This window comes from Haliotis rufescens, unplaced genomic scaffold (assembly GCF_023055435.1).
Source record: "Haliotis rufescens isolate VD_foot unplaced genomic scaffold, xgHalRufe1.0.p SCAF_35, whole genome shotgun sequence".
Lineage (NCBI taxonomy): Eukaryota > Metazoa > Mollusca > Gastropoda > Lepetellida > Haliotidae > Haliotis > Haliotis rufescens.
The window spans coordinates 3,416,910-3,432,911 of NW_025964057.1; the positions used below are offsets into that span (position 1 = coordinate 3,416,910).

At 44.3% G+C, this 16,002-nt stretch overlaps 1 protein-coding gene across 2 annotated transcripts; it reads right to left on the reverse strand.

Moving 5' to 3' along the window:
• Positions 1–936: 936 nt before the first annotated feature.
• Positions 937–15,997, reverse strand: LOC124134450 (methionine adenosyltransferase 2 subunit beta-like). 2 transcript variants are annotated; one of them, XM_046499283.2, is made up of 6 exons: positions 15,917–15,997; positions 13,108–13,303; positions 12,332–12,446; positions 7,786–7,938; positions 7,056–7,249; positions 937–5,263 (listed from the first exon to the last, which is right to left on the reverse strand). In XM_046499283.2, exons 2-6 carry the CDS (start codon positions 13,291–13,293, stop codon positions 5,012–5,014), a joined length of 900 nt encoding a protein of 299 aa, XP_046355239.1. In that variant the 5' UTR covers positions 13,294–13,303; positions 15,917–15,997; the 3' UTR covers positions 937–5,011. The 2 variants fall into 2 exon arrangements, with proteins under 2 accessions (XP_046355239.1, XP_046355238.1); XM_046499282.2 differs by having other exon boundaries at positions 15,836–15,973.
• Between the last annotated feature and the right edge of the window lie 5 nt (positions 15,998–16,002).

A 16,002-nucleotide genomic window follows, 5' to 3' on the forward strand; every position in this document is an offset into this window, starting at 1 on the left:
ACAAAGCCTTTCCTGAGCACAGTTTCCTGATGTGCACGATGGGACATCATAGATATATTTCCCTAAACAACATATAACACTTCTATTGTCAGTTTGAATATATCCCACTGCACGTTAGATCATTATGGAGTTTATTCCCTTGTTTGGACGGGTTTCGAGGGTGACAGGAACGTCTATCCTGTAGTTGATGTGTCTCCTCCGACTATTCCTGCAGGTACAGAACCGTTCACGCAATCCCTCTTCATTCCTTCCCGCTATAACTAGAAGTGTGATGTATCACTCCTCAAACCCCGAGCTGGATATATCCCTCCCTGGAGATGGTATCAGGGCAGAATTTCACACATGGGGGACACGAATTGAAAAGCTGGCTGTCTGGAGGTTTTTTTACTTTCTGAAATCAGTCCAGATCTGAGGAGCTGTAACGTTTTCAAACATAAAACAGAATTGACTCCCGCGACTGGATTGTTGTGAGCCTTCCTGCCCCCAGCCCGCGGGAAGATTCCCCGCAGTCATCATACACTGAATACCAGCAGAATTAATACAGAAATTAGGCAGCAACCATTTAACCAATTTAAAGTTTTAAAAACTGGCGTCTGACCTATAACACTGCCTGAGCTGCTATACCACAAAGGAAGTGGAGTTTCAGGGAAGCTGACAGTGAAGTAAGTCAATGGGTGTTTTGCATGCAGTCAGGAATATTACAGATTGAAAGGACATTGTAGGAAATAGACCCAGCAGTTAACAGACCCACTGACCCAGGATGTATAGGAACAAAAAGAGTGCAACTATCTGGCCAAATAAAATGGATCGTTCAGGATGCCATGTTTCTGCACATTACTCCCACAATTTCTGTCTTGTCAAAGAATGCGGGAACTGACAAAGTCATAAACACATCCTGGATAAACTAGGAAATATGAGACAAAGAAACAATCTACATATATGTAAATACTTTATTCCAGTTGTAACAGTTCCACATCCCTCACATGTGTATATATTAAGTAGTTATTGAGGTAAGAAGCAGCAGTACTACATCGGGGGTAAATACAAGCTCGCATAAATAATGAAGTCATATTTTGGCTATCTAGTGGACCAGTCTATTTGTCTGGTGTACCAAGCAGCTATACCAGTTAAGTCTAGTAGACCAGTCTATTTGTCAAATGGACCAGTTTATTTGTCAAGTGGACCAGTCTATTTGTCTAGTAGATCAGTCTATTTGTCAAGTGGACCAGTCTATTTGTCTAGTGGACCAGTCTATTTGTCAAGTGGACCAGTCTATTTGTCTAGTAGATCAGTCTATTTATCTAGTGGACTAGCATAATTATAAGACACCCACACTTCAGACACAACAATAGCTACTTTAATACGTCTGCTGTATGGTTGTACTGCTGTATGGTTGTACTGCTGTTTGGTTGTACTGCTGTATGGTTGTACTGCTGTATGGTTGTACTGCTGTACTGCTGTATGGTTGTACTGCTGTACTGCTGTATGGTTGTACTGCTGTATGGTTGTACTGCTGTATGGTTGTACTGCTGTTTGGTTGTACTGCTGTATGGTTGTACTGCTGTTTGGTTGTACTGCTGTATGGTTGTACTGCTGTTTGGTTGTACTGCTGTATGGTTGTACTGCTGTATGGTTGTATTGCTGTATGGTTGTACTGCTGTACTGCTGCATGGTTGTACTGCCGTATGGTTGTACTGCTGCATGGTTGTACTGCTGTATGGTTGTACTGCTGTTTGGTTGTACTGCTGTATGGTTGTACTGCTGTATGGTTGTACTGCTGTTTGGTTGTACTGATGTATGGTTGTACTGCTGTATGGTTGTACTGCCGTATGGTTGTACCGTTGTATGGTTGTACTGCTGTATGGCTGTACTGCTGTATGGTTGTACTGCTGTACTGCTGTTTGGTTGTACTGCTGTATGGTTGTACTGCTGTATGGTTGTACTGCTGTTTGGTTGTCCTGCTGTTTTGTTGTACTGCTGTATGGTTGTACTGCTGTATGGTTGTACTGCTGTATGGTTGTACTGTTGTATGGTTGTACTGCTGTATGGTTGTACTGCTGTTTGGTTGTACTGCTGTATGGTTGTACTGCTGTTTGGTTGTACTGCTGTATGGTTGTACTGCTGTACTGCTGTATGGCTGTACTGCTGTTTGGTTGTACTGCTGTATGGTTGTACTGCTGTATAGTTGTACTGCTGTATGGTTGTACTGCTGTTTGGTTGTACTGCTGTTTGGTTGTACTGCTGTATGGTTGTACTGCTGTATGGTTGTACTGCTGTATGGTTGTACTGCTGTTTGGTTGTACTGCTGTATGGTTGTACTGCTGTATGGTTGTACTGTTGTTTGGTTGTACTGCTGTATGGTTGTACTGCTGTATGGTTGTACTGCTGTATGGTTGTACTGTTGTATGGTTGTACTGCTGCATGGTTGTACTGCTGCATGGTTGTACTGCTGTTTGGTTGTACTGCTGTATGGTTGTACTGCTGTTTGGTTGTACTGCTGTATGGTTGTACTGCTGTATGGTTGTACTGCTGTATGGTTGTACTGCTGTTTGGTTGTACTGCTGTATGGTTGTACTGCTGCATGGCTGTACTGCTGTATGGTTGTACTGCTGTTTGGTTGTACTGCTGTACTGCTGTATGGTTGTACTGCTGCATGGCTGTACTGCTGTATGGTTGTACTGCTGTTTGGTTGTACTGCTGTACTGCTGTATGGTTGTACTGCTGTATGGTTGTACTGCTGTATGGTTGTACTGCTGTATGGTTGTACTGCTGTACTGCTGTATGGTTGTACTGCTGCATAGGTGTACTGCTGTATGGTTGTACTGCTGTATGGTTGTTCTGCTGTATGGTTGTACTGCTGTACTGTTTAATGGTTGTACTGCTGTAGGGTTGTACTGTTGTATAGTTGTACTGCTGTACTGCTGCATGGTTGTACTGTTGTATGGTTGTACTGCTGCATGGTTGTACTGCTGCATGGTTGTACTGCTGTATGGTTGTACTGCTGTACTGCTGTATGGTTGTGCTGCTGCATGGTTGTACTGCTGTTTGGTTGTACTGCTGTATGGTTGTACTGCTGTATGGTTGTACTGCTGTATGGTTGTACTGCTGTATGATTGTATGATAGTACCGAGGCCCCTGAAGTCAGTACATTGACACATAAACAAAACAGTCACTCTCCATCCCTGTGCTAAATCATAACAAAACACAAACACCCTCAAACACCCTCTGTAGCAACACAAACACCCTCAAACACCCTCTGTATCAGAAGACAGACACGTCTGGTTGCTAGTCTAGGGTGTTGCCAGGTTTGTTCGTCCAACACAATATTCCCAGTCTTCCCCTATGTGGAACATGACCAATGCATAGGTATCCATACTGAAACAGTACAGTACCACAGTAATCACACAAGTTGTTGTCCATTACTTGTGTCTACTTTGTCATGACTCAAGTACTTCAGTAGAATTTAACCTGGAAGATGTTTTTATTGATAAAAGCAAAACTTCCTCAGCTCTAGTTTCCCTAACTAGTGATGACTCCGGCCAGATGATGTCCTACAAACTTGGAGTCCCACAACAACATCTAAACTGACACAAGTTTTGTTCCATTCAGCTCGTTCTGCTGTTTGACAGCATTTCTTCAAGGCTATTGTTCACATTAAGGCGTGTGTACAAGACTAAAAGTCACTTTGAAAACATTCTCTTGTTTCAAATGTAAAACTTTACATGTTGTAACACTAAAAGAATCAACATATGAAGGTAATTGCGTATGTTAAATTATTCTAAACAACGAATAACTCTTGGAGTTGCACATCTGGTTAAAAGTAAGTACACCATACCAGACCAGAGACCATATAATATCTATTATATGGTCTCCAACTATACTAATGACTGCCGCCAACATGTCCGTCCTCACATGTGCAGAAGCAGAAGAGAGTGAGTGAGTAAGTTTGATTTTACACCGCTTTTAGCCATTTCCACACACCAATAACAAATAATAAATAGAAGCTGACCCCTGCAGCTCCTCGTCTTAAGCACATCAACAAGCACCCTGCAGAATAAAAGCACCACCTACCCTGGTACTAGAAGACTAAGAGATTGCACTCAGCAATATTTAGACGGCGTTCTGTAAATAATCATGTCTGGCCTAGACAATCCAGTGATTGACATCATGAGCATCGATATATGTGATTGGGGTACGATGACATGCATCAACCAAGTCAGCAAGCCTGACCAACAATCCTATGAGTCGCCTCTTAGGACAAGCATGGGTTGCTGAAGACCAATTCTAACTCCGATCTGGTTCCACCAAGTTCTGTTAATGTCCAGATTGTAGTAGTGTGTTGTGTACAGGGCAACATGCATGTATTTCGGGACTTTCTGGAGAGTTATCTTTCCTTGTCTATAATGGTTGCTGACAAATTTGTTTGAATCTTTCATGTTCCCCTATCTAAATGTGCCCATTTAGACAAAAACAGCTGATTTTTGTTTGAAATGAGCTCTGAAGAGAGACACTGTTTTAATGGCCTAATCCTGCGGCCACCCTCTAACTACAAGCATTTACATTCCTCACAGCAGGAATCAAGGGAGCTGTTGCTGAACCAGGCCAAATCACCTTTGTAGAGCATGGTAGTGTGCTCAACTGGTTTCATAATGAGTTGGTGTTTCACGTTTGATCATCAGGTGCACTCTACTGGTCAATACTGAATGATTGAGTATTGTTTTACGCCTCTTTTAGCAATATTCCAGCAATATCACGGCGGGGGACACCAGAAATGGGCTTCACATATTGTACTCATTTGGGGAATCAAACCCAGGCCTTCTGCATGACGTGTGAACGCTTTAACCACTAGGCTACCCCACCACCCCCTCTACTGGTCAATAACCATGGTCACCGGTAAATTACAAAGAGTAATACCGTCCCCAACTAGCAGGAATAATATGTCCTTCAGGAAAAGATATAACACTATAAGTAAAACATAATTAATTCCATCTTCCACATGCTTCTTCCTTGTCTAGGGTTTGTAGTTCTGGAGAACGTGCGCAATGCCTTCTCTGAACCTTGTCCTCTGACCACAGCCCAGCGCCTCGAGCCGGGAACAGTCCAGGTGGGAGTTGAAGGGCCGCGTGGCACCAATTGAGGGCTTCTTATCGGCTTCGATGTGACTGGCTGGGAGGCTAAATATCTCTGCCATTGCCACAGCCATGTCGTACTTGGTCATGTTTTCATCACTGCTCCAGTGGAAGGTGCCGCTGATGGAGTTATCCTGGAGGAGACAGCAAAACAACTAATTATCATTCCTGGTGACCCTTGGTAGCTAGTGCTCACTTTGCAGTAATACTCTGGATCTTAGACTTGGCCCATAGTTAATTGTATTTTACAGGATCAACTTTCAGTACTCTCAGTGTGATAATCGTTGAAGGTTCTCACACAGGTTGTTCATCTGGAACTAGTTGTATGCAGTCTGCATCTCCTGAAAAATGCTGCATATATGGATACCCAAAGAAATCTTTTGAACCTGAAAATATTAACATCTTACAGCCGTTCTCAGTGAATGGGGTAGCCAAGGCACCACGATTTGCTTGAAGAGTTGTGTCCCCTGGACATGCCAGGAACCTATGATCCCTAAACCTTGAAAGATAATGGTTATGAGTGAGTGAGTGAGTGAGTTGGGTTTAACACCGCTTTTTACAGTATTCCAGTTATATCGCGGCGTGTCAGCTTAATGTGGGAGGAAAGCTCGAAGTGATGCAGGTCTCAGACGTTTACCACTTCCGTGAAACCCACGAGCACGGGTATGGTGCTGACAAACCTGGAAACATAATGAGGGCGACCCGGGATTTGAACCCACAATCATAGGTTTCCGGCGTGCCCAATGGACGCTTTTCTGCCCAGCAAATCGCGGCTCCTTAGACAACTGGGCCATCCTAATGCCCCCTAATGGTTATAAGGCAAATAGATACCCATTCTTCTAAATTGTCGGTCTCCGTAGGGCGTGGGGGTGGTTATAAAGATTGGTCTAGAATTGGGTCGGGCACATATTAGGGCTTAATATGGTTAACACAGTAAATCAAAGAAGACTGTAAATATCTGAGACCATACAAGACCAACCAATGGTGAATACCATAAACATTGTGGTTGTCAAGGTAACACACAGCCAAGTCACACATTGTTGTTGTCAGGGTAACACACAGCCAAGTCAAACATTTTTGTCAGGGTAACACACAGCCAAGTCACACATTGTTGTTGTCAGGGTAACACACAGCCAAGTCACACATTGTTGTTGTCAGGGTAACACACAGCCAAGTCACACATTGTTGTTGTCAGGGTAACACACAACCCAGTCACACATTGCTGTTGTCAGGGCAACACACAGCCAAGTCACACATTGTTGTTGTCAGGGTAACACAGAGCCAAGTCACACATTGTTGTTGTCAGGGTAACACAGAGCCAAGTCACATGTTGTTGTTGTCAGGGTAACACACAGCCAAGTCACATGTTGTTGTCAGGGTAACACACAGCCAAGTCACATGTTGTTGTCAGGGTAACACACAGCCAAGTCACATACATTGTTGTTGTCAGGGTAACACACAGCCAAGTCACATGTTGTTGTCAGGGTAACACACAGCCAAGTCACACACATTGTTGTTGTCAGGGTAACACACAGCCAAGTCACACATTGTTGTTGTCAGGGTAACACACAGCCAAGTCACACATTGTTGTTGTCAGGGTAACACACAGCCAAGTCACATGTTATAATCCCCTCCAAGTCAGCACATCCGTGAGACTCTGGGGACCTATTCTGCCTTATGTCCTCCAAAAGGACAGTTGGTACATCAACAGGGGTGGATGTTCAAGGTCACCAAATATTTCTTTTATAGATTTGATCAAAACAAGAAAAGTACACATTATTTGCACAACCTCTTCATCATGGATTAGAAAGACAAAAAATGCAAAAATCTAACAAAACATAACTTTAGTCTTTTTTAATAATATTTACCCAGTAATATATTTTGGTCTAAGATAAGTAATTGTCATCCCACAAGTTCAGTATGTACCTGCAGTTTCTTGTCTGCCAACTGTCGGATGGCGACGGCGACGTCCCGGCAAGCTGTAGGGTACCGGCGTTCATAGTCAGACATGACACATGACTTTGTTGTGTCCTTGACCTTCTCAAACAGAACTGTGACAGCACTCTCTCCTAGATACTCCACTTCTCCATAGAGTATGGGGACACGTAGTACGCCATTACCTGCAGGACACAGCACCATACAGCACCAGGACCATACAACATTGAGCTCTCACCAACAGTCTCACAGAATTACACCAACATTGAGCTCTCACCAACAGTCCCACAGAAATACACCAACATTGAGCTCTCACCAACAGTCCCACAGAAATACACCAACATTGAGCTCTCACCAACAGTCTCACAGAAATACACCAACATCCAAAGGTGTACAAGATGACAAAAATCAAATCTGCTAATGACATATAACTCAGAACAAGGTTTAAGATTGGTTCATTGTCTCAGGTATGGACTCATTGTCATCCAAAATCACCTGAAGAGTGTTTTACAAATTTAGTAATGATATAGAAGAATGTCCTATCAAAAAATGTGATAACACACTGAAAATGTCCTGATTTCATTTGTCCACAGGAAAATCGACATATAATGATATAGCCTCTTGGAGACTTCACGAACACATGGTGATACATATAAGCAATTGTAGCTGTTGAAATGCTGTGGTATAAAATGCTACACAACTTTCTGTGACTTTTACAAACCTTTATCAGTTTCCAGAGTGACTTTCTCCCCTTCATATTTGCTCTGGCCGTACATGTTGAGCGGCGATGGCTGGTCCGTCACTGTGTATGGAGGCTTGGACCCATCAAACACGTAGTCAGTACTCACAAACAGCACCCATGCCCCCACCTTGCCTGGAACACGAAACTCACGATAATACCCACGCCCCTACCTTGCCTGGAACATGAAACTCACGATAATACCCACGCCCCTACCTTGTCTGGAACATGAAACTCACGATAATACCCACGCCCCTACCTTGCCTGGAACACGAAACTCAAGATAACACCAACGCCCCTACCTTGCCTGGAACATGAAACTCACGATAATACCCACGCCCCTACCTTGTCTGGAACATGAAACTCACGATAACACCCACGCCCCTACCTTGCCTGGAACATGAAGCTCAAGATAACACCAACGCCCCTACCTTGTCTGGAACATGAAACTCACGATAACACCCACGCCCCTACCTTGCCTGGAACATGAAACTCAAGGTAACACCCACGCCCCTACCTTGCCTGGAACATGGAACTCAAGGTAACACCCACGCCCCAACCTTGCCTGGAACATGAAACTCAAGGTAACAGCCTCGCCCCTACCTTGTCTGAAACATGAAACTCAAGGTAACATCCACGCCCCCACCTTGCCTGGAACATGAAACTCACGATAACACCCTTGCCCCTACCTTGCCTGGAACACGAAACTCAAGATAACACCCACGCCCCTACCTTGCCTGGAACATGAAACTCAAGGTAACACCCTCGCCCCTACCTTGTCTGGAACATGAAACTCAAGGTAACACCCTCGCCCCTACCTTGCCTGGAACACGAAACTCAAGATAACACCCACGCCCCTACCTTGCCTGGAACATGAAACTCAAGGTAACACCCACGCCCCTACCTTGTCTGGAACATGAAACTCACGATAACACCCACGCCCCTACCTTGCCTGAAACATGAAACTCACGATAACAACCACGCTCCTACCTTGCCTGAAACATGAAACTCAAGGTAACACCCACGCGCTCCTACCTTGCCTGAAACATGAAACTCAAGGTAACACCAACGCGCCCCTACCTTGCCTGGAACATGAAACTCACGATAACACCTACGCTCCTACCTTGCCTGAAACATGAAACTCAAGGTAACACCCTCGCCCCTACCTTGTCTGGAACACGAAACTCAAGATAACACCCACGCCCCTACCTTGCCTGGAACATGAAACTCAAGGTAACACCCTCGCCCCTACCTTGCCTGGAACATGAAACTCAAGATAACACCCACGCCCCTACCTTGCCTGAAACATGAAAATCAAGGTAACACCCACGCCCCTACCTTGCCTGAAACATGAAACTCAAGGTAACACCCACGCCCCTACCTTGCCTCGAACATGAAACTCAAGGTAACACCCACGCCCCTACCTTGTCTGAAACATGAAACTCATGATAACACCCACGCCCCTACCTTGCCTGGAACATGAAACTCAAGGTAACACCCACGCTCCTACCTTGCCTGGAACATGAAACTCACGATAACACCCACGCCCCTACCTTGCCTGGAACATGAAACTCAAGGTAACACCCACGCCCCTACCTTGCCTGGAACATGAAACTCAAGGTAACACCCACGCCCCTACCTTGCCTGAAACATGAAGCTCAAGATAACACCCACGCTCCTATTTTGCCTGGAACATGAAACTCAAGGTAACACCCACGCCCCTACCTTGCCTGAAACATGAAGCTCAAGATAACACCCACGCTCCTATTTTGCCTGGAACATGAAACTCAAGGTAACACCAACGCGCCCCTACCTTGCCTGGAACATGAAACTCAAGGTAACACCCACGCCCCTACCTTGCCTGAAACATGAAGCTCAAGATAACACCCACGCTCCTATTTTGCCTGGAACATGAAACTCAAGGTAACACCCACGCCCCTACCTTGTCTGAAACATGAAACTCAAGGTAACACCCACGCCCCTACCTTGCCTGGAACATGAAACTCAAGGTAACACCCACGCCCCTACCTTGCCTGGAACATGAAACTCAAGGTAACACCAACGCGCCCCTACCTTGCCTGGAACATGAAACTCACGATAACACCCACGCCCCTACCTTGCCTGAAACATGAAACTCACGATAACAACCACGCTCCTACCTTGCCTGAAACATGAAACTCAAGGTAACACCAACGCGCTCCTACCTTGCCTGAAACATGAAACTCAAGGTAACACCAACGCGCCCCTACCTTGCCTGGAACATGAAACTCACGATAACACCTACGCTCCTACCTTGCCTGAAACATGAAACTCAAGGTAACACCCACGCCCCCACCTTGTCTGGAACACGAAACTCAAGGTAACACCCACGCCCCTACCTTGCCTGAAACATGAAACTCAAGGTAACACCCACGCCCCTACCTTGCCTGGAACATGAAACTCAAGGTAACACCCACGCCCCTACCTTGCCTGGAACATGAAACTCAAGGTAACACCCACGCCCCTACCTTGTCTGAAACATGAAACTCATGATAATACCCACGCCCCTACCTTGTCTGGAACATGGAACTCAAGGTAACACCCACGCCCCTACCTTGCCTTGAACATGAAACTCAAGGTAACACCCTCGCCCCTACCTTGCCTGGAACATGAAACTCAAGGTAACACCCTCGCCCCTACCTTGTCTGGAACATGAAACTCAAGGTAACACCCACGCCCCTACCTTGCCTGGAACATGAAACTCACGATAACACCCACGCCCCTACCTTGTCTGGAACATGAAACTCAAGATAACACCAACGCCCCTACCTTGCCTGGAACATGAAACTCAAGATAACACCACAGCCCCTACCTTGCCTGGAACATGAAACTCAAGGTAACACCCACGCCCCTACCTTGCCTGAAACATGAAACTCAAGGTAACACCCACGCCCCTACCTTGCCTCGAACATGAAACTCAAGGTAACACCCACGCCCCTACCTTGTCTGAAACATGAAACTCAAGGTAACACCCACGCCCCTACCTTGCCTGGAACATGAAACTCAAGGTAACACCCACGCCCCTACCTTGCCTGAAACATGAAACTCACGATAACACCCACGCCCCTACCTTGCCTGAAACATGAAACTCACGATAACACCCACGCCCCTACCTTGCCTGAAACATGAAGCTCAAGATAACACCCACGCTCCTATTTTGCCTGGAACATGAAACTCAAGGTAACACCCACGCCCCTACCTTGCCTGGAACATGAAACTCAAGGTAACACCCACGCCCCTACCTTGCCTGGAACATGAAACTCAAGGTAACACCCACGCCCCTACCTTGTCTGGAACATGAAACTCAAGATAACACCAACGCCCCTACCTTGCCTGAAACATGAAACTCACGATAACAACCACGCTCCTACCTTGCCTGAATCATGAAACTCAAGGTAACACCAACGCGCCCCTACCTTGCCTGGAACATGAAACTCACGATAACACCTACGCTCCTACCTTGCCTGAAACATGAAACTCAAGGTAACACCAACGCGCCCCTACCTTGCCTGGAACATGAAACTCACGATAACACCTACGCTCCTACCTTGTCTGGAACATGAAGCTCAAGGTAACACCTACGCTCCTACCTTGCCTGGAACATGAAACTCAAGGTAACACCAACGCCCCTACCTTGCCTGAAACATGAAACTCAAGGTAACACCCACACCCCTACCTTGCCTGGAACATGAAACTCACGATAACGCCCACGCCCCTACCTTGCCTGAAACACGAAACTCAAGGTAACACCCACGCCCCTACCTTGCCTGGAACATGAAACTCAAGGTAACACCCATGCCCCTATCTTGCCTGAAACACGAAACTCACGATAACATCGACGCCCCTACCTTGCCTGAAACACGAATCTTACAATAACACCCACGCCCCCATCTTGAGCTACGTTGTGTCAGGTGTAACCCTACTCAGAGGCAAATGTGGGAAAAATGCAACTCATCTGGCGAGGACCCCAGCCGGGGGATGTGCTACACATATGGGTGAGTGAGTGAGTGAGTGAGTGCGTATGTCGCAAAACAGTACATAACAAACTCTCTACAGCGAACTAACGATAGCCATCTGATATCTGATCCCCAACAAGCCCAAATACCACTCATGTTTCTGAGCGAAAAGGTTTTTCTGAACAATGTTTATGCATCGAACTGATTTCTCCGGTCCCTTGTAGTTCATTATATCCATGTTCTACTGTAAAAACAATACTGGGATTTCCATGCAGTCCATCAAGTCCATGATAAAGTAATCTAGTGCATTCTCCGAAATACTGTTGTGACATGAAACCTCTTTCAGCTTCGGGAATTATTGTTGGCAGTATGGTTTTATGCAGCTTTTAGTCATATCACAGCGGGGGACACCAGAAACGGGCTTCACACATTGTAGCCATATTGGGAATCGAACCCAGTCTTTGGTGTGATGAACAAATGCTTTAACCACAAGGCTACCCCACCACCCCACTACACATCGTGGTCCAGCCTACCTGCCTCTGTGCACAGGGTCCGTGTAGCATCAATGTTGATCTTCTGTGTGGCCTCGGGTTGACTCTCAACAACGTCTGGACGTCGTTCCGCTGCAGCATGGATTACACAAGATGGCTGGAAGATACAATTACAGGACATACCAGATGTACCAGCTACAAGGAAATAATGTCTGTCCACAGAGAAGCGTGTTGTGTCAAGCAAAAGGCTAAGCACATTAACCCATGAAGTGCAGATAATTTGTAATTCACAATGTCAAGATTACAAACGATGAGGTTTCAACAGGTTTGTGTAAAACAGCTATGTCACTATTCTGACGCTTGGTGCAATGTGACCGGTCATTTCACATGGGGAAAAAGACAGAATACATTGAATGAAGCTATCACATTGATGGAACTTGAAGTACTAGTTTTTCGTTCATTCGTTTGTTTGTTGTTTAACGCCGCACTCAGGAATATTCCAGCTATATGACGGCAGTCTGTAAAGAATCAAGCCTGGACCAGACAATCCAGTGATTAACATGTGCATCGCTCCACGCAATTGGGATACGATGACATGCATCAACCAAGTCAGTGAGCCTGACCACCTGATCCCGTTAGTCGCCTCTTACGAGAAGCATCGTCGCCTTTTACGGCAAGCATGGGTTGCAGAAGACCTTTTCTAACACGTATCTTCACAGGTCACTGGTTTTTCAATCCATTGATGAATATACATTAAAAATTCATTATTACCAAGACGGTAATCAAACATCTAATTATCATGAACATGAAGCACATACCTTGAACTCTTGTATAACTTGCTGGATGGCACTGGGATTGGTTAAATCAACCTTTTTCAGTTTGTCGCCACTTCTGGAGAACGCCAGCCCCAGAACCTCCCATGACGGAGCAGCAGAAAACTCTTGAAACACAGCTCTCCCCAGCAGTCCTGACGCTCCCGTGATCAGCACTCGCTTCAACGCCATTCTCAGTAGTCTACAGTTGTATACGAAATATATCAGTACATATACTCATAGACCATGAGGACTACATTCCAAATCTAATACAATGAATTGCTAAATATGATTGTTTGTTGGTTGTTTAATGCTGCGCTCAGCAATATTCCAGCTATATGATGACAGTCTGTAAATAATCCGAGTCTGATCCATCCTGTTTCACCCGCCAGTCAGCGATATTTACTTCACATCATGGCGGCATGTTTGTTTGTTGTTTAACGCCGCACTCAGCAACATTCCAGGGAAATGACGATGTAAATAATCGAGCCTGGACGAGACAATCCAGTGATTGACATCATGAGCATTGATCCACGCAATTGGGATATGATGACCTGCACCAACCAAGTCAACAAGCCTGACCACCCGATCCTGTTAGTCGCCTCTTACAACAAGCATAGTCACCTATGGGCAAGCATTGGCTGCTGAAGATCTATTCTACCCTGGACCTTCACGGGTCTGCTTAATATGAATATAGATATTCATGTTAGATACAAAATTGGGGAGTGTGGGTCATCACATCTCTAAAATGATCAGCATGAGACATCGGACTATCAACGGAGAGCAACTCAGACCAGGAGTATGGTGGTGTCTATGTATTAGTTAATACACAATATTATTTGTTTGTTTCTTTGTTGTTTATCACCACGCTCAGCAGTATTCCAGCTGTATGACGGCGGTGTGTAAATAACTGAGTCTGAACCAGACAAACCAGTGATTGACATCATGAGCATCGATCTACACAATTGGGAGATGATGACTGCATCAACAGTGTTCCTGTTTACCGGTAATTACAAGTTTTTCACCGGTGAAATTAGGCTTATACCGGTAATTCATGTGACTGCCAGTCCCTGTGGACCGGCAAATAAAGTACCTTATTAATCTTTGTTGAACAAAACAACGGCGATATTCATATAAGTATATTTTTCAAATGAAGTCAGCTTGTCTAGGGTTTCCCCTTGTCTATTTCTAGTGCAAGGATATAACATATATATTTGTAGCGACCTAGTCTCGAAATATTAAAAAAGAAGAGAGAATTGTGACTTAACTTTGAGTGAATGACGAGTAGATATAACTATGCTACTTCAGAGATGACATCACTGCATTGAACATGATGTTGAAAGAATTAATACCAGGTAATTTTCATACATTTTTTTATTTGTTGAAAGTTGGGACTGAGAAAAATTTGAGGGGACTGGTAATTTTTAAAGTTGCCAGTCCAGGACTGGCAGTTTCAAAAGCCAGCAGGAATACTGAATCAACCAACCAAGGCAGAGAGTATGCACGATCACTCCAAGGTCCCAAGCACTCCGTATTCGTCATTAGAGCGGAGTAATGTGGATTAGTTTGCTACCATGTCCGACCTGTGCATTGTGCATCATCATGTAGAGATGACGGGGATTGCTGCTCATGATATCAATCTTAGTTTGCCTGGATGATTTGATTACTTGCATGACAAAGCTGGAATAATACCGATTGTGGCAGTCCCTCATGCAGACCCTGGAACATATATATCCAATACCACCCATACAAGGCCATAACAGTTGGCAAGTCTAGATTACTGCAGTTTTAGGCTGAAAGTGAAGAGAGTCTCTCAGCTAATTTTATTTATATTATATTAAAATTATATTGAAAATATTAAAAATGTTTCTATTTTTTCTGTAAAATATTTTCATAACAGAGACAAGAAGTCAGTCAATTATTACAGTATAAAACAACAATCGCTACCATCATGGAACTGAGCTGGACAGATAAGAAAATTAATGTTCCCTACCATACATATCTGTAAAACATGGATCAGATGTTTTAAAGCCATAGACAGCCTGTACATAATAGAGCATGCACCACATAAACATGAGATGTGGACTATTTGTTACAAAAATGTTCAAATGCCTTTAATACGTAAAATTTACTTTTATCTGCAAATAACTTATTTACTTAATCCCATCTGCCTACAATCACCTCTCATCAAGTGAATCCCCTACTTCACAGACAGCCTAATCACATCAGTCATGGTTGACTAGATTACAAATCCACCAGTTGATACCTTTCCAATGCAGTAGAATAACGCAAACAGGGTGGGGACTATACACAAGTATTATAATTATAACAAAATAAATTGCTATATTTCCATGACATATTGTTCCATCCTCAAACTGGACATTTTCATCCTGGTATTGACAACATTATCAAAGTAGCCGCCACGTTTATTTTGAAGTATTGACACCGTAATGTGCCATGAAACATGTCGTTCAGCAGGTAAAGGTGTAATGTCAAGTCCGTACTGGTCGGCCTATTGGTCCATATCCTTGTATTTTACAAGGAGAATCTAGCTGAAGACACATAAGTAATGTATTATTTACAAACTGATATGCTTTCAGTATAGATCTAATTTGAAAAACATTTCATGATCATGATATTTCACCAGTGTTGACAGCTATCTAATTACAATTTCACATCGGTTGAATTGAAATAAGCGGTAGATCACACCAGTAACTAAAGTGACGCCAGTTACCTTTATTAAGTGCAGGCGTGATTGATGCGGTTTTATTGTCACAAGCTTTTGCACCGATTTACTTATATCAGGCAGACTTACAATAGTTACACGTTGTTTACCATTGACTGAAACACCAATCAGGAAAGACAACTCTCCGGTGTGTCCGTATTCAGAAGTTCCTTGCA

Excerpts from the sequence above, each read along its gene's own strand:
- LOC124134450 (XM_046499283.2), bottom strand. The coding sequence starts at position 13,293 with ATGGCGTTGAAGCGAGTGCTGATCACGGGAGCGTCAGGACTGCTGGGG. Across the intron at positions 7,939-12,331 it reads GACCCTGTGCACAGAGGCAG|GCAAGGTGGGGGCATGGGTG; the intron begins GTAGGCTGGACC and ends TTCGTGTTCCAG. Across the intron at positions 7,250-7,785 it reads CACTCTGGAAACTGATAAAG|GTAATGGCGTACTACGTGTC; the intron begins GTTTGTAAAAGT and ends TGTGTCCTGCAG.